Source organism: Ruditapes philippinarum, unplaced genomic scaffold, assembly GCF_026571515.1.
Source record: "Ruditapes philippinarum isolate M1 unplaced genomic scaffold, ASM2657151v2 ctg1749_1_1_1_1, whole genome shotgun sequence".
NCBI lineage: Eukaryota > Metazoa > Mollusca > Bivalvia > Venerida > Veneridae > Ruditapes > Ruditapes philippinarum.
This window is the reverse complement of record NW_026857129.1, coordinates 140,804-160,003: the sequence shown is the minus strand read 5'-3', so window position 1 is coordinate 160,003 and position 19,200 is coordinate 140,804. Positions and strand designations below refer to the sequence as shown.

The 19,200-nt window shown below is 30.4% G+C and overlaps 1 protein-coding gene across 1 annotated transcript; it reads left to right on the top strand.

The window, feature by feature from the left end:
• Window positions 1–236: 236 nt before the first annotated feature.
• On the top strand, window positions 237–17,306 carry LOC132748862 (uncharacterized). Its single transcript, XM_060738517.1, has 10 exons — window positions 237–327; window positions 6,498–6,917; window positions 8,547–8,582; window positions 11,373–11,690; window positions 12,531–13,373; window positions 14,127–14,238; window positions 14,765–14,816; window positions 15,609–15,737; window positions 16,387–16,508; window positions 17,141–17,306. The coding sequence occupies exons 2-10, from the start codon at window positions 6,566–6,568 to the stop codon at window positions 17,193–17,195; spliced, it is 2,019 nt and encodes a 672-aa protein (XP_060594500.1). The 5' UTR covers window positions 237–327; window positions 6,498–6,565; the 3' UTR covers window positions 17,196–17,306.
• Window positions 17,307–19,200: the final 1,894 nt, after the last annotated feature.

The following is a 19,200-nucleotide window of genomic DNA, read 5'->3' as shown; positions in this document are numbered from 1 at the left end:
AAACTGTATATGTATAATTAAAAACAGCACACCATAGATTGGAACATTATATTGTATCAAAGTTGATAACTTATTTTCTTTTTGACATTAAATGAGTAAATTAGACGTTTGAAATTAGACATAATCCGGCATTACCCATTTCAGCGCGTTATAGTTTTTATTAGAAAATGTAGTACATTATAACCAAAGAGTAGCTTTCCGCTTAAAAAGATCTTTTTCGTTAATTATGCCGATTTATTTAAACGGTGTTGACACTAAAAGTTTCCGCTCAAAGTTGTTTACAGTGGAAACGATTTTTAAAAATATCATGTTTACACAAATTTTAAGGTATGATGTGTTTGAAAAGATTTAAATTATGTAATAAATCTTATATAAGGCAATTATTTACTCATAAGACTTTTTTACATCTACTCAATATTTTTTACAAGGCATCAGTAAAAATGTCAAGACGTGTTCCTGCATGAACATTCAAATTCAAATTGATAATTTTCATATACATGAAAAAAAATTGATATATATCGTGTACATGTAGCTCTTTTCATATTCTTAATAGCTTATACAGTTTTTAGGTAGTAGCGGATTTAAGGGTATAGCGGAGGTAATGTAACGATTCGCCACACTAACGATTCGCCACATAACGATTCGACACAGAGTATTAACGATTCGCCACAGTTAAATAACGATTCGCCACGTGTTCAAATACGAACTTTTTCACACCTGTTTTCAAACTGTTGATGGCAAACTTTTTTACATTCTATATTTCATTTGTTAATTACATAAATTAATTATATTAAAAACAGCTTTTATTGAATAAAAACACATAAAAACCAAATATTTTTTTTTACCAAAATTACATTACACATTGTAGATAAGTTAAACTTTGTTATTTATGTAAACTGGAAAATTATGCGAAAACAGCTTTTATTGAATAAAGACACATGATAACAAACATATTTTATTACAAAATTTACAAACACAGTGTAAATATGTTTACATTTTTTTAAATTTTAACGTGGAAAAGAATACTAAATCAGCTGTTATTGAATAGAAACACATAAATACATCATGTAGTTAAATATAAGATTGTTAATATATCTGTGAAAACATATTTAATTAGATCTACCAAAATTACAAAAAGTTTGTTATTTCTATAGTCAGAAAAAAATACAAACATATCCTTTTTTTATAATATCTTTTTTATTATTACTATCTTAATATTTTTTTTATTTCCAAAATAACATAACACATTGTTAACAAAACAAAGTGACAAAAACTACATGTAGTAGTATCCAATTGTGAGGGAACTCTTATGCACAGTTGTTCACCTTGTTAGAGAATTAAAGGATTATTTCGGCGTTTATTAAATATTTCTACAACAATCCTAAGGTAAAAGGTGTGAAAAATGTTCTAGATATGCGTTCTTTAATCAATTTTCGTAAAAAAACACATGTTTTTACAATACACATGTACCCCTTCCCCCTTTTTGAAATATTTGACACAGATATATTTAGCTCCATGATATATATAAAGATAAATATTAATTGTCATATATGTTTACGATTAATTCAATATTTATTTCAACATATAATTACTTTCTTATAATTGTACTCCTGCAATAATGTTACTTTGATAAATTGAAAATCCGCGATGGGGGCCTTAACTTCATATTACTTGTATTAAGCAACAATATTAAATTATTGTCATTGTCAAATTATTAAAAAAAGAAAAAAGTTTGTTGATTACTAAAAAAATCATTGTTATAATCATATTGTGGCGAATCGTTATTAACTGTGGCGAATCGTTATTACTCTGTGGCGAATCGTTATGTGTCGAATGGTTAGTGTGGCGAATCGTTACTAATTCATAGCGGATAGCTTGTCAGCTAAATTGCTCTTTCTGATCCACAGTTTCTTTTTAATATTAAACAATAATATTTGATTATTTCAATTGAAAGAGTGGTAGATTCTATTTTCTCCATTTACAGCTAATTTGTTTCATTTTTTAAAATTTCTTTGCGAGTTTTTCTTACTCTAACCAGAACCATAGGAACTCGAGAACGGGACCGCAGATTGCGGCGTATATTTTCAATCGTGTAACGGTTTTTAAAAACGTTTCTGCTACATCTAAATATCTTTTAGTATTATCCGAGTGTATGGACTCAAAAAATATATTATCAATTGAACCCAATCTGTCTCTTTTAAAACTGGTCAAATACGGTATTATAAAAAAAGACAAGGAGTGACATCCGTCATTTGCCGCAACGTTTTCGGCATGAGTTTTTCCCCTTTGGCTACAATTGATTACTATTTTTTCAGAATTTTGTTCCCGTTATTTTTGTCAACTATCGGGTATCGTCCGGATATAACGTTAACGGTTTATTGTTTACACGTGTTGACATGTATAGGCGGCATTATAACGGGCGTATTCGTGTATTGATTTGTTAACATGGAGAAACACTTTAGTAATATGGTCCAACTGATTTTGCCTAACTGAAAAAAGGAATATTAAAACATGATTCCATAGATAAATATTTTAGGCACTCATCTCGTATTCATTACTAGAAAAATTAAAACAAAAATCAAGCATATCAAGGGGGATAACTTACGCCGAACGTTGCGGCAAATGGCGGATGTCACTCCTTTTCTTTTTTCAATATACCGTAAATTTGACTGATTTTTAAATTAGCAGATTATATTAAATTGAGATTAGATAATTAAAGACCACCCGCTCGCATAATATGAAAAGATATTCAAAGGTCGGACAAATTATATGTAAAGCCGGTAAGGATTCGGATTTATGCGCTGCAATATGCGGTCCTGTTCCAGAGTTCCTATGACCAGAACTAGTAATCTAGAATTTTACGCATTGCAGTGTTTTTCAAGCCGTTTAAAAAATACAAACAAACAAGATATTGGTCAACAGCAGGTAAAGCAATAATTAAATATTGTCTTGTTTTGGTGCATGAAACATTTTAATTATCATTTCTAACAAAATTTGCCTATAAGACATATATTGTCATTGAATATAATAAAAAATAATCAGCAAGTGTTTTTGTCAGTAATGGATTTTACATGTCTATGTCGCAGGGTTAAATATTTCTGGCTTTGGGGGTCACAGAAACAAACTCTGGGCGTAGGTTCGGTATTTCATGAATCCAAATAATATGGCCTAAAAATATAATAAAATCATTATACATCTTACAAATACAATGCATATAAAAACAAAATAAAATGAAATAACAATATATACACAATCGACAAGGAATAAGAAAATACAAAAATACATACATAAGATATACAATCAATATCTTAGTTTTAATATTATTTCTTACCACAGCATCTGTATCAAGATATTTACTTATAGAAATTATTTCAATATAAATTGAAATAAAGTAAATGTAGATCTAGATAATAACAAAAGAATTACTAAACGTCTGACTCGTAAGAGATGACTGTAAAGAGTGAGCGGGAAGGAAAACCCAATTAGTGCACAGAAGTAAAGAATATTTAAAAGAACCAATGGATATCTCCCTCACATTCCTGGGGTCACAATTGGCCCCGTCCTAGGGTGTCATTGATTTTCCTTACATCTATATAGGGAAAACAAACAAAAAAAGTCTATTTCTTTAAATGCCAAAAAGCTAGAGCTAAGATATTTAGCATGAAATATATTCTAGTGGGTGTCTACTAAGTTTGTTCAAATGAAAACCCATGTATGCATTACAATGGCTTAACTATCTTCCTATAATAAAATAAAGTTTTGCATTCATACCAAGAAAAAAGATAAGATTTTTAATTATTATCTTTGAATTTATGATGACTAAATATATCAAGAAAATATTTATATAATAAAAAGTAAATGTCTAAATCTGCTTTTGGGTTACTCATTATACACATTCTTGATATGTGCTCTAATGTATTTTAAATTTTACCAGTTTGGAGTATTCTCATTATTAGTATAATACAAAATTGAAAAAGAAACAGCTTTGCCACTTTTAGGCTAAAATTTCATCCAAATTCGCCTGTAAAAACCTAAAAATGTCAGTCATGCATACAGAATCTGTCCGAGTTGCATAATCTTATCAGTCAGTCATGTTTGAAAGATATGGCCATTTATTTTGGCACCAACACCTTACTGTTCTCCAAGGACCATGATGCATATAATGGTCCCATTGGCCTCCCGTGCATCATAATAGTATCACCACAAAAATCAAATTCCATACACATTGCTAATGACTGTAGAAAAGATTTCATGATCAATCACAATGAAAGTGCTCTGCACCGTCTAACCCAAGATTCAAAGCAGACTGTGAGTGACTTCCATAGCAAACATTAACTTTCCATTATAGCAACAAATGAATCTACCATTGAATTTCATAGCAGTCTCTGATTTCCAAGTGAACCATTTTTTGTATAGCAACTAGTGACTGTTTGAAAATGTAACTGTTGTTTCCCCTTAGCACTAGCAACCAGTAATGTTTTTACATGTGCACTATTTCAAATACAAATATGAACTTTGTGATATCAGTTTTAGATTAAGATTTTATATCTGCTTTCGTTTATAGTTTACAATATTACTTGTTCCTAATGTCAAAGAGAATATTGATAATATGCAGGTGAGCGATATTAGGGCCACCTTAGCCCTCTTGTTTACTATTCTATTACAAAATTTATTTTTAGCTGGACTTTTCAAAGATAATATTTCCGATATATTGAATCGTATGATCAGTATATCTCAGATTGAATCTGTCAATTGTTCTAGTGTCCTAATCTGAAGGCAGGTGCTCTTATTGCTTAGATAACATTTTTTTTTTCATTACAAGGAATATATTATTGTCTAACGAGACCACTTTCATGTTTTGTAAAAACAATTTATGGCCACTTACTGTGTCAAGTGGATTTGTTGATGTCCTTGTTTGTCTTTGTGAGAATTAATGGCTACTTCAGATGTACAAGGTATTGTAAATGGTGATAAATTTTAGAATGAATAAAGAATGTGTGGATTGTGTTATACCTAATACATTGTATAAAATGTAGCTATTGCTGTTCTTTCATGTGACAAACTGAAGTGTCTATTGCTTTTTTTCTCCTCTAAATACTTGTAATATGTAACTTTCTTAAGAGTATATCAAGAATTTTTTTCATAGTGTGACTGTGTCTTTTTTTATGAATCGTCTTCTTCCAACAAATTTTCTCTTTATTAAAAGGTATGAAAACCAATATTGTATTAAAGGTTAAGGTGTTTTGTTTTCCTTTTTAAATGGGCCATATAAAGGGACCAGTTCCCGATTTAAATTGCTATGAAATATGCTGAAAACTTAAGGACAAATCTTGCTGTTTTGCCTGCCCACAACTCTCTGAATTCAATCTTCAGTAAAGGCAACTTAAATCTTATTCATAAAGCATACAATGAAAAACTTGTTTTGGGGTTGGCAATACATAGTTTTAACCATATTCTTCAAACTGTGCCATTTTAACCATATTCTTCAAACTGTGCCATTTATACTTTGTTTATCATTACCAAGAAATAAATGTTGGAAATCAGTAACACTCTTGACAGCATAAGGCAGCATTTTGCAGGTTAAGTTACGATCATACTTAACTACTGGGCATACAACATTTAAAGGAAAGTATTAAACATGTAAATTGTTGGTGGTAATCTCAGTGCTCATTTTTCTGTAAATCAAAGTGCATCCATCAACTCAGGAACTTCAATATCATTATGTAGATGCACCTTGATGAGTTCTACCCACTATATCAATAGGTCATGGTCAATTTGACCCTTAATCTCTTCAATTAGAAAATATGCAATTAACTATTTAGCATTGAAGAAAGTGGAGCATGCTGCTTATTTGGACAGCTCTTGTTTGTAATTGTTGCCAATACATTGTTTTTAAAGAAATCCGTGAACAAATTCATGATCAGGCATGTTATTTTCCTTTTTTTACTTGCAACATTTAATGTTGAAAAATCAACATTTTCGGCTTAATGGGTATTTTCAAATGTTTGATTACGGATTACATCCTTTGAAAACATTGATCGTACAGATTTTATTAATACGGAGGTTTATAAATAGGCTGGCCAAATAATCCATCAGATCGTGTCTTATCACAAGAGTGCTTTAATAAATTATGATAAGGTACGGCTGTAATCTCAATTTTATTTGTGTTTGTGTTGTAAACTTTACTTCCCAATTAGAAAAGAATAGGTGTATCACATAAGACTGTTTGCACACCTTTTGTCAGGTGGTTGAATTAGAGGGAATTATATGCACTTGTGTGAAATGAAATTTAAACAGTTTATGAAGAAAAAAATAGTTTTTAACATTTTTTGATGATTTTTTTATTGATAAGGATTTTTTGTCATGTTTGGGATTTATAATGGTGCAACCTAAATATTATTTTTAATTCTTTAGGAGTAATATTTTGTTCTATGCTAAGGACTATTACTTATTTAAATTTATTTATTCAATGTTTTAAAATTATGCTTTTTTTTCAGATTATCTTTTGAAGGGTAATGCATCTCTGTCCTGATCAACTGTGAATTCTATAGAGGACTATTATAAAATGGCATCAATGCATCTACCTAGCACTCTGGGTGCTCCAACATCTCAGTACAAAATACAGTGCAATTCTGGTTCAGTATTAATTGGAGATCGAGAGTTCTTGTCAGCCACTGATGCTCTTGAAGCCTACCTAAGCCAGTATGAAAACCAAGGTTTCTTCAGCAATCAACCGACATATAAGAGAACAGTTAATGATTTACTGAATCCGAAATCAGCACTGCATATGACTGCGGAACGCTCGTTAGAGACAGGGATTCGAGCTACAGATAAAGAGCTTCATTTAGCAGATCAAAAAGATAGCATCAATGAGTCTCTTCTAAATATGAAGAAATCTGTGGCCTTGAAAGCAGAAGGTATGAAGACTTGTTTGCATTTATCTCATTTGAGGTGTGTTTTGCTATTAAATATGTACAGACTTTTAGCAGATTTTTTGTAGCACTTTAATGACAAAATATAATAATTTCTGTGTGCATTTCTATGCTAGTTAGTTTAGAAGTGAAAGTAATTTATTAATAGATTATTTGCATCTCTTGCTTTGTGTGGACTTATATTAAACTAGAAATTTAAAACAACTTTCAGTACCAAATAAACGTAAAGTTTTCAAGAATTTTGTACATCAGAAAAAAATAAAAAAATGGTATACCAAAAATAACTGTTTTCAAGTATCCAAAAAATTTTAGCATGCATTTTTAATGCAAGAAATCCTGCAGATAGATTTTTTTAATCTGTTTAAGTAAAAGAATGTTTTCATGGATCATTGACAAGCCTGTAAACTGTAAATGAGACATCTCCAAATTGTTGAAATTTGAAAGCTCTGATATAAGTTTAGAGTTTAGAATTTATTTACTTGACTTTTTTGACGGATAGTGACATAAAATTATACATTGTAAATACAATGTAAATTAGATTAAAAATACTCTTACTTTGAAGTGCTGAAATCAAGGAGGAAAATCTTTAGTTTGACTATTCAAAGCATTGGGAGAACAATTGTACACTGAGGCGTCAATGTCAACTTTTGGTTAAGTTTTTGTGTAAAAGTTTGTAGCTCCAAAACTATTGAAGGGAATAGGTTGAAATTTCACACACTTATTTGAGGATATAATTGGAGATAACTCCTAAAGGCCCATAACTCTAACATGGATTTTGACAGAATTATGGTCCTTTTGAAATTCTACATTATCTACGCTCTTGTTTTACCATTAAGCACTGAGAAAAGTTGAGCATGTTGTCCTACTGACAGCTCTTGTTATATAACAGTGTGGCATTTTGTGTTTTCTTTGCTTTTATTCTTTTTTGCATAGATGATTTTCATGCTTCCCAAAAGGAGGACATTATAGTCGCCGCATTGTCCATCCTAGCTCCGCCCTTCCAGGGTATTTTAACTAAATAGGGAGTCATCTTACTGTAAACAAACTAAAAGAGAACAGTATCATACTTTATTTAGTAACAATAGAAAAAGTTTTCATGGCTGGTTTACTGGGGTCAAAGTCACCAGTGCTACACTTTTGCTCTTACTGCCTTTATTTATTGACTGATTTGCATAGAAATACATTTACAGATGTGCAGGTTCGAGGAGCATACATCGCCTTAAGTGATATTCTTGTTTAATGTGTGCCAGTAGCTTTTATTTGTACTTTTCTTTTCTAATAATAAGCAGAATTTACAAGAGGCATTGTAACTGTGCCATTAATTTACTGAATTTTACTGAATGCTTGAGGCAGTTATCAATTAGAACTATGCCATCAGTATAAAACAAAGATAGAAATTAACTTCTTAAAATTTCATATATCAACATTCAACAAGACAACTCCAAATTTTAAACGGGATAAGTATATTATACAAAATTTAAGTTTCAAACAATTTATTTTTTCTGGACTTGACAGAAGATGCTAGTGACTTGTAAATTCTGCTTATTATTATTATTATTAATTATCTGCTTTTTGAGTGATCTTTAGATTCTTTTGTTTTGATTATTTTTGTAGCAAAGAAAAACTATTACCGTAAACAGAGAGAAAGAGGTAAGTAAATGCACTACAGAGAAATTAAATACTGCTGTAAATATGATGACAGAACAACACACTATTTTTTAGGTACATTTTACATGTATAAGGGGAGATATTAGGTGTTTTGACCAAGGGTTCATGCTAGCTCAAATAATCTTTTTCAGTTATCTGATATACAAATAGACTTAAGAGAATTTAAATTGTTTAGAAAATCAGGCTTCTGATGAGCCATCTTACTAAAAGTTAAAAAAAACAACAGTTTTTTTCCCCCCAAAAGTTGAGAAAGTTCGATTTTTTAGGCTGCTGTTGGGATTTTGTTTTGAAATTCGAAAAAAAAATGCCATTTTGAATTTGGCCTGATGATAGGGTGAAAATGCCTAAAATGCCTAAGAACATAAATCATGCAGTTACATGTATTTTACTAATTGTAAACATTGTACATTTATACATATAGACTTTTTCTTCTTCAAACCAATGAGGATTAGAGATGAAATAAATGGGGATTACATTGATGAAACAAAAATATATGGTACTTTGAAAATAATATATAAAGATTGATCACCTTTGCTTATCAGTGTCAACATATGTCTGTTTTGATTTATTTTTATCTAAAAAAACTGATACAATATCAAAATCAATGAGAAAATAAATCTGTCTGTAAATATTGATGATTTAACACTAGAAGATAAATGATCAAAATAGTTTTGATATAGCTGTATATCTGGTCTATAGTAGTAGTATGCAAACTTGCTTAATCTGCTTTGCTTGATGTTTATAGTTTTACTTGCACCTAAAGTTTTGTAGTTGTCACTACTAAGGGTTTAAATCCCATTGGATACTTTTGATGTTTTTTTTTCCATGTGTGCAAGCTGTCCTATAATCCAACTACCTGCAAAAGGTTGGTGTAACTACTGAGGTATCAACTTATGTAAGAAATAATGTCAAGATTGTCTACCTCAGTTCTTCCTTCACCAGTCAATCTAGAAAGTCTCAAAATGATATTTACATTTTACAGTGTTCCAAACCATGATACATGCATACAAAATAGTTTTAATAGTTTTAAGAACTCATTCACATTTGGTAATGATTTTTCTCTCTTTCAAAAATTACCCATCCCCACCCTACCAGAAATCTTCCAGATCAAGGTCACACAAGTTGAAATAACTTTCATGTACATGTATTATATCTTGATGGATTTTGAAATTACACTATACATATGTATTCTGTTAAAGTTATAATATTAATGTTCATGAAATCTTTGAGTTAAGCTTTTGCCAAGTTATTGAGAAAAATACTAACATGTATATGGAAATGAAACTATGCATTAATGTGCATGATTTAATATTAAAACCTGTATATATTGCTGCACACCCTTTAATTAAACATGTTGAATTTTTTTATTCCTGCTGTGAACTGAAGCACCCTTAAATTTTGAGTTGAAAATTCTTTTTGTAAATAAAGAATCTCTTCAAAAGATTTTTATGGCCTTATATTTAAATTTAAACCCATATATTTTACATTATTTTAAGATATGAAGATTTATTACCCATTCTTGAGTTGGATGCACTTAATGTTTAACCCAATATCTTTTCACTGTGTGTTGCGGTGATAGACATGAATTGAGATAAAACATGTTTTTTAAGTGAAACAAAAAATTCAGTCCTTATATTACATTTTTTAAGCGATATTCTTATTGTAAATCTAAAACAGAGAGAAGTTCAAATTAAATGTGTAGCAGTTGGAAAAAAAATTGGAAAATTGCAATAGTTTTGATAATAAAGTAATTTAAGATTCCTGCACTTATGTACTGACTGGCCTGGCACTATTCTATCTCTATGATGGTTCGTTACCGGGTATTATGCTATCAATAATATCACTGAAAGCTTGTAAAACTTGTTTGCTGTTATACAAAATAACAGACATGACAGTGTCTATGATTAAAATTATTAAAGCAAATAAATATGATTATCATATGTATATTCTTGTGGTTAGTGATCAATATCTAGATACTTGTACAACTTTTTAGCTCACCTGAGCACAATGTGATCAAGAGCTTAATAATTGCTCAAATAGTTCAGGTCTGCTAAGCAAAATTGCTGCCAGAGCTAACTATAGGAAATTATTTAAACAACTGATGATCTCCTCCATCCCATGCTCACAAAAATTTCAAAAATTGATGTTTCTACCAATGTCTTAAGAATGCAATCTATTTCATTTGAACCATCTACCTGGATTAGGGATTGAGGGCCATCATGGCACTCATGTTTGCATTTAAATTATGTTCCACTGAGGTCCAAAACCCTAAAAAAAAACTGTTACTTCAATCAACTGATTTATTTAAAACAGAACAAAAGTGAAAAAGATAATGAAGAAATACGCTTGCATGAAATTGTTTTTCTAGTAGAAATGAAGACAGTGATTAAGATCTGAAATTTTGCTGCTGGTAAAGGCCTACTTTAAGATTAATGGTATAAAGATTTTAGAAAAAATACTTCCAGTTATGTCATGTAAAAAAACTCACTGGAATTCCTATAATAGTGACACTATCCTGTTATTCATTTTGCTTATGTTGTTATGCAATTCAATTGATTTTGTCATTTAAACATGTTTTTATGTTTATAAACACATACATTTTTTTATCATTATAATTTTGTAATATTGATTTTTATAATTTTATTTGCTCTTATTTGTAATCATAAATTCTAGAATAAAGTAAGTTACTGTTATAAGTTGATGAACATGTTGATGATCATGTTGCCTATATTTTTGACAAGCAAGTAATATTTCTTTTCCCTCTCTCTATAGTTCAGGAAGCACTGGACAAGTCACAGGAATTGATACGTCAAATCAACACTGATGAGTTCAACAATAAAACCGATGTTCCGAGCGAAGTCGGTAGCCTGGCTACAGATGTTCTGGTTTCCATGAACCCAGTTGAAGGCTATAATGTTACAGGGGAAGAGGGAACAAGTATGTTACCATCGTGGAAAAGCAAACACGTGTTTGGCTATAAGCGACCAAGAAATCGTCGGTCAAAAACACTGAGTAGTATACAGATTGCCCATGATATGATGGGATTAAATGCTGATCATCCACAACAGAGCTTCACGGCTCAACCAAATGGTAATTAATTGTTAAATTTAAACATATTTATTTAAGCTCAATTGCGAAACAAGTTATATTAATCACTTTCGAGTCCGCTTCCTGGAACCAACCAGTACTGGTGTCTTATGAAGAAACATGGTCGTGACCCAAGTAGGGCTCAAACCCATGATCTCTGGGTTGAGAAGCGGACACCTTAACCACTAGGCCACCACTCCCCTTTGTTAAATTTGGTTAATCTATTGATATTTAAAGAGTGGACCAAACCCTTGAAGTGCAACTAATTTTATAAAGATGTATAGGCCAGCTGACACAACTTTGTAGTCTGACTTTATATTATATCACATTATTAAAACAGGCAAGTCATTACTGTAATTCAACGATTCAATGATGTGAAATCTATTATAATAATTAATGCTCTTAATGTGGGGGATATGGGAAACTTGTCTTCATTAAAGAACCTAGATTCTGATATTTTTAACTTACAATGTTCAATGGTTCTATTGTTGTTGAATTTAATAATGCAAAGTTATTACTTTTTTAATAACTGTTTTAAATGAAACACTTGAAATTTAGATATGATTTAAAGCTGTTTGTATATGATGTTTATAAATGTGTTTCAGTTGTGAAAATATTTCATTTTCAAGAATTTATTTGAGATTTATGTTTTCTAATTACTTTTTCAATTTACTAAAGTTATTTAAAATGATATTACACCCATATAGTTACTGCTAAAAAGATTCACTTCTCTCGCATGTTATTTTATCTTTAATTGCCTTGGTCATGTTGTTGATTGATTATGATAATGAATTGTTTGTTGTTTGTTTTTTTTCACATAATTTAAAAAAAATTATGTTACAGAAAAAACTCCTGCACATGTGACATTCCACGATGCTGATGTATCAATTGGCCATTCAAAAAGAGAGACCAGTAAATATGACGATGATGTTTCCCTGTTACTAGGAGAGTCTCCAAACACTTCTCGTTTATCGAGGTCACCGGCTAAAACTCTTCGTGAAAGAAGCCGATCTGTGTCTCCTTCAATCCTGAAAAGAGAAAGAAAAATGTTTGAATCGGGACTAAGAGATAAACCTATACCTGATTTCTACACTGATTTTAATACTTCAACTCAGAAGGCTCCAAGCTGGATAGATACAATGAATACATCTGATATGTCAGACACTGATTGGAAAAAACGTGATTTTACTGTATCAAAACCACCACCAAGCTGGGTGAATGACATTGATAATTCTGATATTACAAGTGTTATTTCGGCACCAAAACCAAGTAAAAAGCTAGAATTTCATGACTTATTACGACCACTCCCTGTGATTAATACTCAAAATCATTCAAATTCATATAACAGTGATGCCAATGATACTCTGCCACCTCCTGGTCTAACATATAAAGATCTTGTAGGGGACACTCCAAACCTTAAAACCAGTAATACTCGAAATCAGGGTCGGTCAGACTCACCAACATTGTCTGATAAGCTCAGCCATCTAAAATCTAAAACTGATGCTGCCATGCAAAGATATCACGAAAGAATGCAGTCAGATATAAATCTGGACACCCCATCAAAGGGAAGTAACCCATACTCTGGTGATGTTCCCCGTTGTTCAAGTTTAGACACAGCAGCGTTGATAGCGGGAATCCCTCCACCAGGAAATTGTGACATAAGTGGAGCTTCACCTATAAAAGCCAGTTAGTATAAGTATTATTGTGATACTTCTTGTAAAAGTACTGCTAAATTGTATTCAATCTCTAGCAATAGAACTTGAAAGTGAAAGTTCTAATGATGTAGGACTTTTGAAAAAAGAAAAGAGGTTTTCTAAACTTATGTAAAAATTGATATTTACAATTCTTAATATACAATTTTTAGCTTGACATATTCAAAACATATTCATAGGTATCTCCATTTTCCTGGTTGTCTTAATCAGCATCCATGCAGCATCACCTTTATAGTTTTTGTACCACCTCATTTTCACAGACCTATTTGAATTTTGAAATACTTTTTAACTTGCCCTAGAGATTTATACTTCCATGAATGTTTGACAAAAATATCATCCTTATTTAACTTGAGATTTTATTTGAGGTTTTACCTCCTGATTTCTACTATTTCTTTTGAGAAAATACTTTCATGTGTTGAATACTTTTTAAGGCCTTAACTCACATTTCTGGGTAAGAGCACATACTTTTCTCTTAGCTTTCAATATTATGATGTCCTGTTTTCAACTTAGTCCACCTTTAATTACATGAAGACACAACTATTCCATGCATAAAGGCACACACATCTAATATAAAAATAATAAGGCCTTTTTTGAAGAATTTATCGTAATTCATAACCATGCAGTGCACTTCTAATTTTATTTCACGGAAGTGGTGAATATTGGCTTATATTATAAAGATAGTTGTTTTTCTAAGACAGATGTTTGAAATTGTTATTTTAACTTTCAGGAGACAATGATAGCACTATAACAGGAGCTGGAAGTCCAGGAAAAGGCCGCAGAACCCCTGATACTGATATTGTTCTAGAAGGGGACAGACCCTGGGAGAAAGTGGTGCCATTGTGAGTATCTTGATATCTTCCTTAAAATATTTCTTAAGTCAGTCACCTTCGAGCATATCAATATTCCTGGTATATGAGAAGAGGTTTAAAGATTTAATAAGGTCAAGTTTTTTGGAACTTACAAAAATAATTTACAGAGAACATAGGTCATAAGGAGAGGGTGCTTTCAAAAAATTGATTAAAATATCAACTAAAAGTTTTGTACTATTGTAACATACAGGGTATTTGTCCCACTTTAAAGAAGAAAGAGAACACATAAAACAACAGTATCTTCTTGAGTGTAAAGTTTAGAGCATCCAACAAATGTGCTAAAAAGAGAAAATTTCTGAAATAGATACATTTTAATATGTTATTCACTTATATTCATATTTGTATCACAGACCAGAACTGTACACTATTTATGAGAAAAATGTGACAATTGCTATATACAGAGTAAAGTTAAATTTTGTTAATGATGAACCATTGTCGTTTTGATTGTTGTTTGAAATGTTCATGAACTTATAATGTGATTTTGTTATAATTGTAGCAAAGCTCCGGTGTCTGTGACCAAGAAAAATAAAGGTGACGCTAATGACGAGGTAAGAAAAAATTGTAAAGCATACCACAGAACTTTCAGATTAAAGATGAGGAGTTGTATGTTTTTATACAGTGTACATATCAAAATTTATGTACTAGTAATTATTTGTAAATTATAAAATGACAATCTTGAGTTTTTGATGAGTCATAACCATACTGTGGATTTCTGGGTTTATAATTTTTGACAAGTCTAGTAAAGAATTGTAATTCATGTGATTTACAGTCTAATAATGGACAGAAATTAATAAATCTCCTCCTTGCTGGTGTGTCTAGATATTTTCATCAGCTTTACATGCTCTTTAAAAGTAATTACCACTTCCCCCTTGTAATTCATTCAAATTTGATAATGACCTCACAATATATTATTTATTTACTTCAGTTATGATTAAAAACATGTGTAGTATTCTGTTCACATATCCAATATTGTGCTTTATCCTATTGGGAAAATCAGGGCCTACTTATTGGCTAAATGTCAGAATTGAATAAATAAAAACCAGAAATAATTTCAAGGAAGTTTGAGGGTCATTAAAAAGTAGTTTTTAATTCCCTTTATAAAAATATGAATAATAACTGAAAGATATGCAAATATTTTTTTAACATTCAAAAATGATAAGCATGATCTGAAACATATGCAATGTTCTAGTTCTTTTGTACGATTAAATGAACAAAAAAATGAAAAATATGCAAATTTTAGTTCTTTGAATTAAAATAAAATATTATCTAAAAAGATAGGCAAACATTTTTTTTGTTTGAAAATATGAGACATCACTTTATATGTATAACAATTTTTGCAGCAAAATTATTCTGGTGGATCTCAGCCTGGTAGTTTGGAGGCATTAAAGAACATGATATTTAAGTTACAACAAGAGGCTGTACACACAGACAGTGAGGATGAAGGTTCCAGATCTAAGCTTTCAGAGAGGGTAAGTAATTAGTACATGTAATTACTGACATGTTTAAAAACCAATTTATGTATGCAGAGTTGGACTGGGGTTTGTGATGGTTCAAACATAATATGTCATTCATAGACTTTAGCGAAATCCAAATTTTGTCCACTTGTTGCCTCAGCAGTCTTATGTGCTTAAGGTATTTAATAGTTCAAGCAAGCTTCTTTTTTCCTCATGTTATCTTCAATATATAGGATACAGAAAAATGATGAACTTGCATGTATGCTGTGACCTCAACATGGGAAATATTTCGATAAGGCCTAGTTGTAAATCTTTTTTGTTTTTAAATAATCCTTTATTAAATATACTGAAAAGGGAAAGAATTCAAAAACCTTCCCGGCAAGATTCTACCCGGGCATTTTTTGAAAAAAGGGGGATTTTTTTAAAAAAATTTTGTAGTTTTTCCCCATTTTAGGTGTCAAAAGTTTCTTTATACATTTTTTTTTGTTTTGTTTTTTTGGATTGTCAAAAAAGGCCCTATCTGCCCCAAAACCCATCCTCTGTTTTTTCTCCGGATCCCATTGAAATTTATATATGTAATGTTAAATTATTTTAAAAAAATATCTTTAAAATTCGTACATATGTAATTTTTTAATTAATTGAAGGTACACAATTGGGGGGGCAGAAGCAGCCATTTTTAGGTATTCAGGTGCCAGTAGATACGCAGACAGATAAAGCTCCTGGAGATATACCATCACTGAAAGGTTATGACTTTCATGGAGAACCAGGAGGGCAATCTCTAGAAAAGTTAGTATATCTTTAGGCTAGACAGTGTTGTCCATAAGTCATAGACACTTTCAGAATCATAGCAATATATACTGCAATATTTACTGCAAGTTACCAGTTCTTTTGCCAAGACATGAAAAAATAAAAATGCTTTAAAATCACTTTAAGAGAGCTGAAATGTTGTCTTTTTACAAGTTTTTGCCGCCTTCTGTAACACCAAAGGAGAGCACTGGAGTTGCCTTATAATTATAATGTTACACCCAGGGCATTCTTATCATATTTCAAAACTTATTACTGTAGTATAAAATATTTAGGATAACAGTTTTGTTTAGATTATAAGTGTACAGTAAAACCTGCCCATGCCCAAGGAAATCAATCATAGATGGACAATTATGTGTAATGACTGTATGTCACACTATTAAAGATGGTAATGTAATAGAATTTCTTAAGTAGGTTAAATAAGAAAGATGACCATTACCTATAAGTGCAAACATGTGTTCAGCTCTTTCTTTAGAACATGTCAGTTGCACTGATTTTACTACATATGCTTTTTCTATTTCGATAAAAAGGTTGACATCTTGAGTTGCCTAATATATTTTTAGTGAAAATCAAATGTATTTTTGATATTTCATGTCTTTATTCTTCATTTCCAGAGCTTTGGTACATTTAGATCGCCTCAAAAATAATGGTCAGTTCAAAGCAAGGTGAAGGTCAGACTGGATCTGGTAGGAGTTACTCCCCTTTGTGCACATATGGAAGATAATTTTTAGACAACATAATTGATGAAATATTCATGACTTTGTATAATTGTCAGTGACATAAAAAACAACAAAGGGAACTTATTTATTTAGTTTTGGAAAATTACTGCAAAAAAATCCCTTTTTGATATTTCTTCTTTTTTTCTAGAAAATTTTTTGAATATTGGGACATTTTAAAATGTTTTCCATAATCGGGAAATATTTAAAGGGTTTACTTTATATATCTGTGTGGGTTAAAATTAACATTCTGCTGGCTTTTTTTTTTCTTAAATTATAAAATTGTTAAATCACTTTTATCAAAATCTTTAAAGCGTTACTTTTTTATAAAACAAAAATTTATTATTTTTACATTTTAAAAAGCTTAAAATCATTTATTTTGCCCTTTTACTTTTTTCATTTTTTTGACTTTTTAAATAGGGGGGGGGGGGGGGGAAACTGAAATAAAGGGTTTAATGATGAAAAAAAGCAGTTTTCTGGGTTTGTTGTTTTTGAAAGTTTTGATGTAATTTACAATAGAGTCTGTGAGACTTCGAGATCAATTTCAGCAGCATTTTCATAGTTAAATGCAATCAAAATTATATTACTGGAGAGTAACTTGAAGATGCATTTGACAATATTAATCAAAGGAAGCTAGATTTTTTTTTGTGTTAGTAATAAACAAAACGACAGCATCAAAAATTTGAAATAGAGACCCCTTTCCTACCTCAGAATTTTGATGTAAAAGTTAAATTTGGCTTTAAATTTATTACTTTAAAAAGGTGATTTTTTAAAATATTTAAATTCAATTATTTTTAGAACATTTGTAATAAAATTTTATTTTTTCGCAGATGATTTTTTTTTTAAAGAAATTCCCAAATTTTGTTTAAACTATTTTTTTCATTTTTTTAGTTATTTTTTTTCTTTGACATTTTAACTGATTTTACTAAAAATTTAATGGGGAAATTTCAAATAAATGGGTTGGAATAAAATTTGCGTTTTTTCATATTTTATTATTCCCCCCCCTTTTTAAATTTATGACTTACTTGAAGGTTTTTAAAAATGATGGGAAAGAAATTACTTTTTTTGGAAAAAAACATGAAAATTTTTAATTTTTCCTAAGAATCCCATTTTAAAACAACAACTATAAAATTTTATCCCCAACCCCCCTTGAGAAACCCTATCCTGCCATTTTTAATTCGGGGGGGAAATTTTTAGGGTATTTTTATTTATTTTTTGAAAAATTATTCAGAAAAAGTTTTAGAAAAACCCTTTTTTTTAATAGTTTTTTTTTTCTTTATGTATTTTAAAAAGAGCTAAAATATTTGGGAAATTTCCCAAACCCATACTGACTTTTTAATTAAAAATTTTATTCTTGAATTTATTTCTAGTTATTTTTAAAAGTTTAAAACTTTTTCAAATTTCAACACTTTTTGGGCTAGGGCTTCAATAAGAAAAACTTTGAAATTTTTTTCTTTAAAAAAAGGGGGCATAACTGGAAAATATATTTAAATTAAATTTTAAACCCTTTTTTTGCATAAAAAAACAAAAAGAATGGCGGGATTTTGCTTTAGTTTTCAGCAAATTTTGTACCAAATGGCAGGGAATAGTCCCATAAAAACCATGTTTTTGAAATCAAAATTTATGTGTTTCTTAGCTACAGTTTTGAAAGTTACCTACTGCAATTAAAAATTGGCCTAAAATAAGCAGGACAGATAAATCAAATGTTAGGACTGTGATCCCCAATTTATTTATCTTTTATCAATGTTCTCCTATATATTTGCTATATAGTTTTTAAATTAATCCCTTTTTTGCCTTGCAAAAAAAAATGAAGAAAACTATTAAAAACATATTTAAAATTCTTTATAAGGGAGCCTGCGTGGTCAAAGAGTTTAGGTCCCCTAGGTTTCCAGTCACCCTTTGAATATCCTGCTAATGGATATTGAATAGTTTTACTAGTATACAGGTTGTATGTTACA

What these genes read in the sequence shown, in the direction of transcription:
- LOC132748862 (XM_060738517.1), top strand. Translation starts at nt 6,566, where the DNA reads ATGGCATCAATGCATCTACCTAGCACTCTGGGTGCTCCAACATCTCAG. An exon ending in CCGTAAACAGAGAGAAAGAG is followed by an intron (nt 8,583 to 11,372) that starts GTAAGTAAATGC and finishes CTCTCTCTATAG; the next exon opens with TTCAGGAAGCACTGGACAAG. An exon ending in AGCTTCACCTATAAAAGCCA is followed by an intron (nt 13,374 to 14,126) that starts GTTAGTATAAGT and finishes TTTAACTTTCAG; the next exon opens with GAGACAATGATAGCACTATA.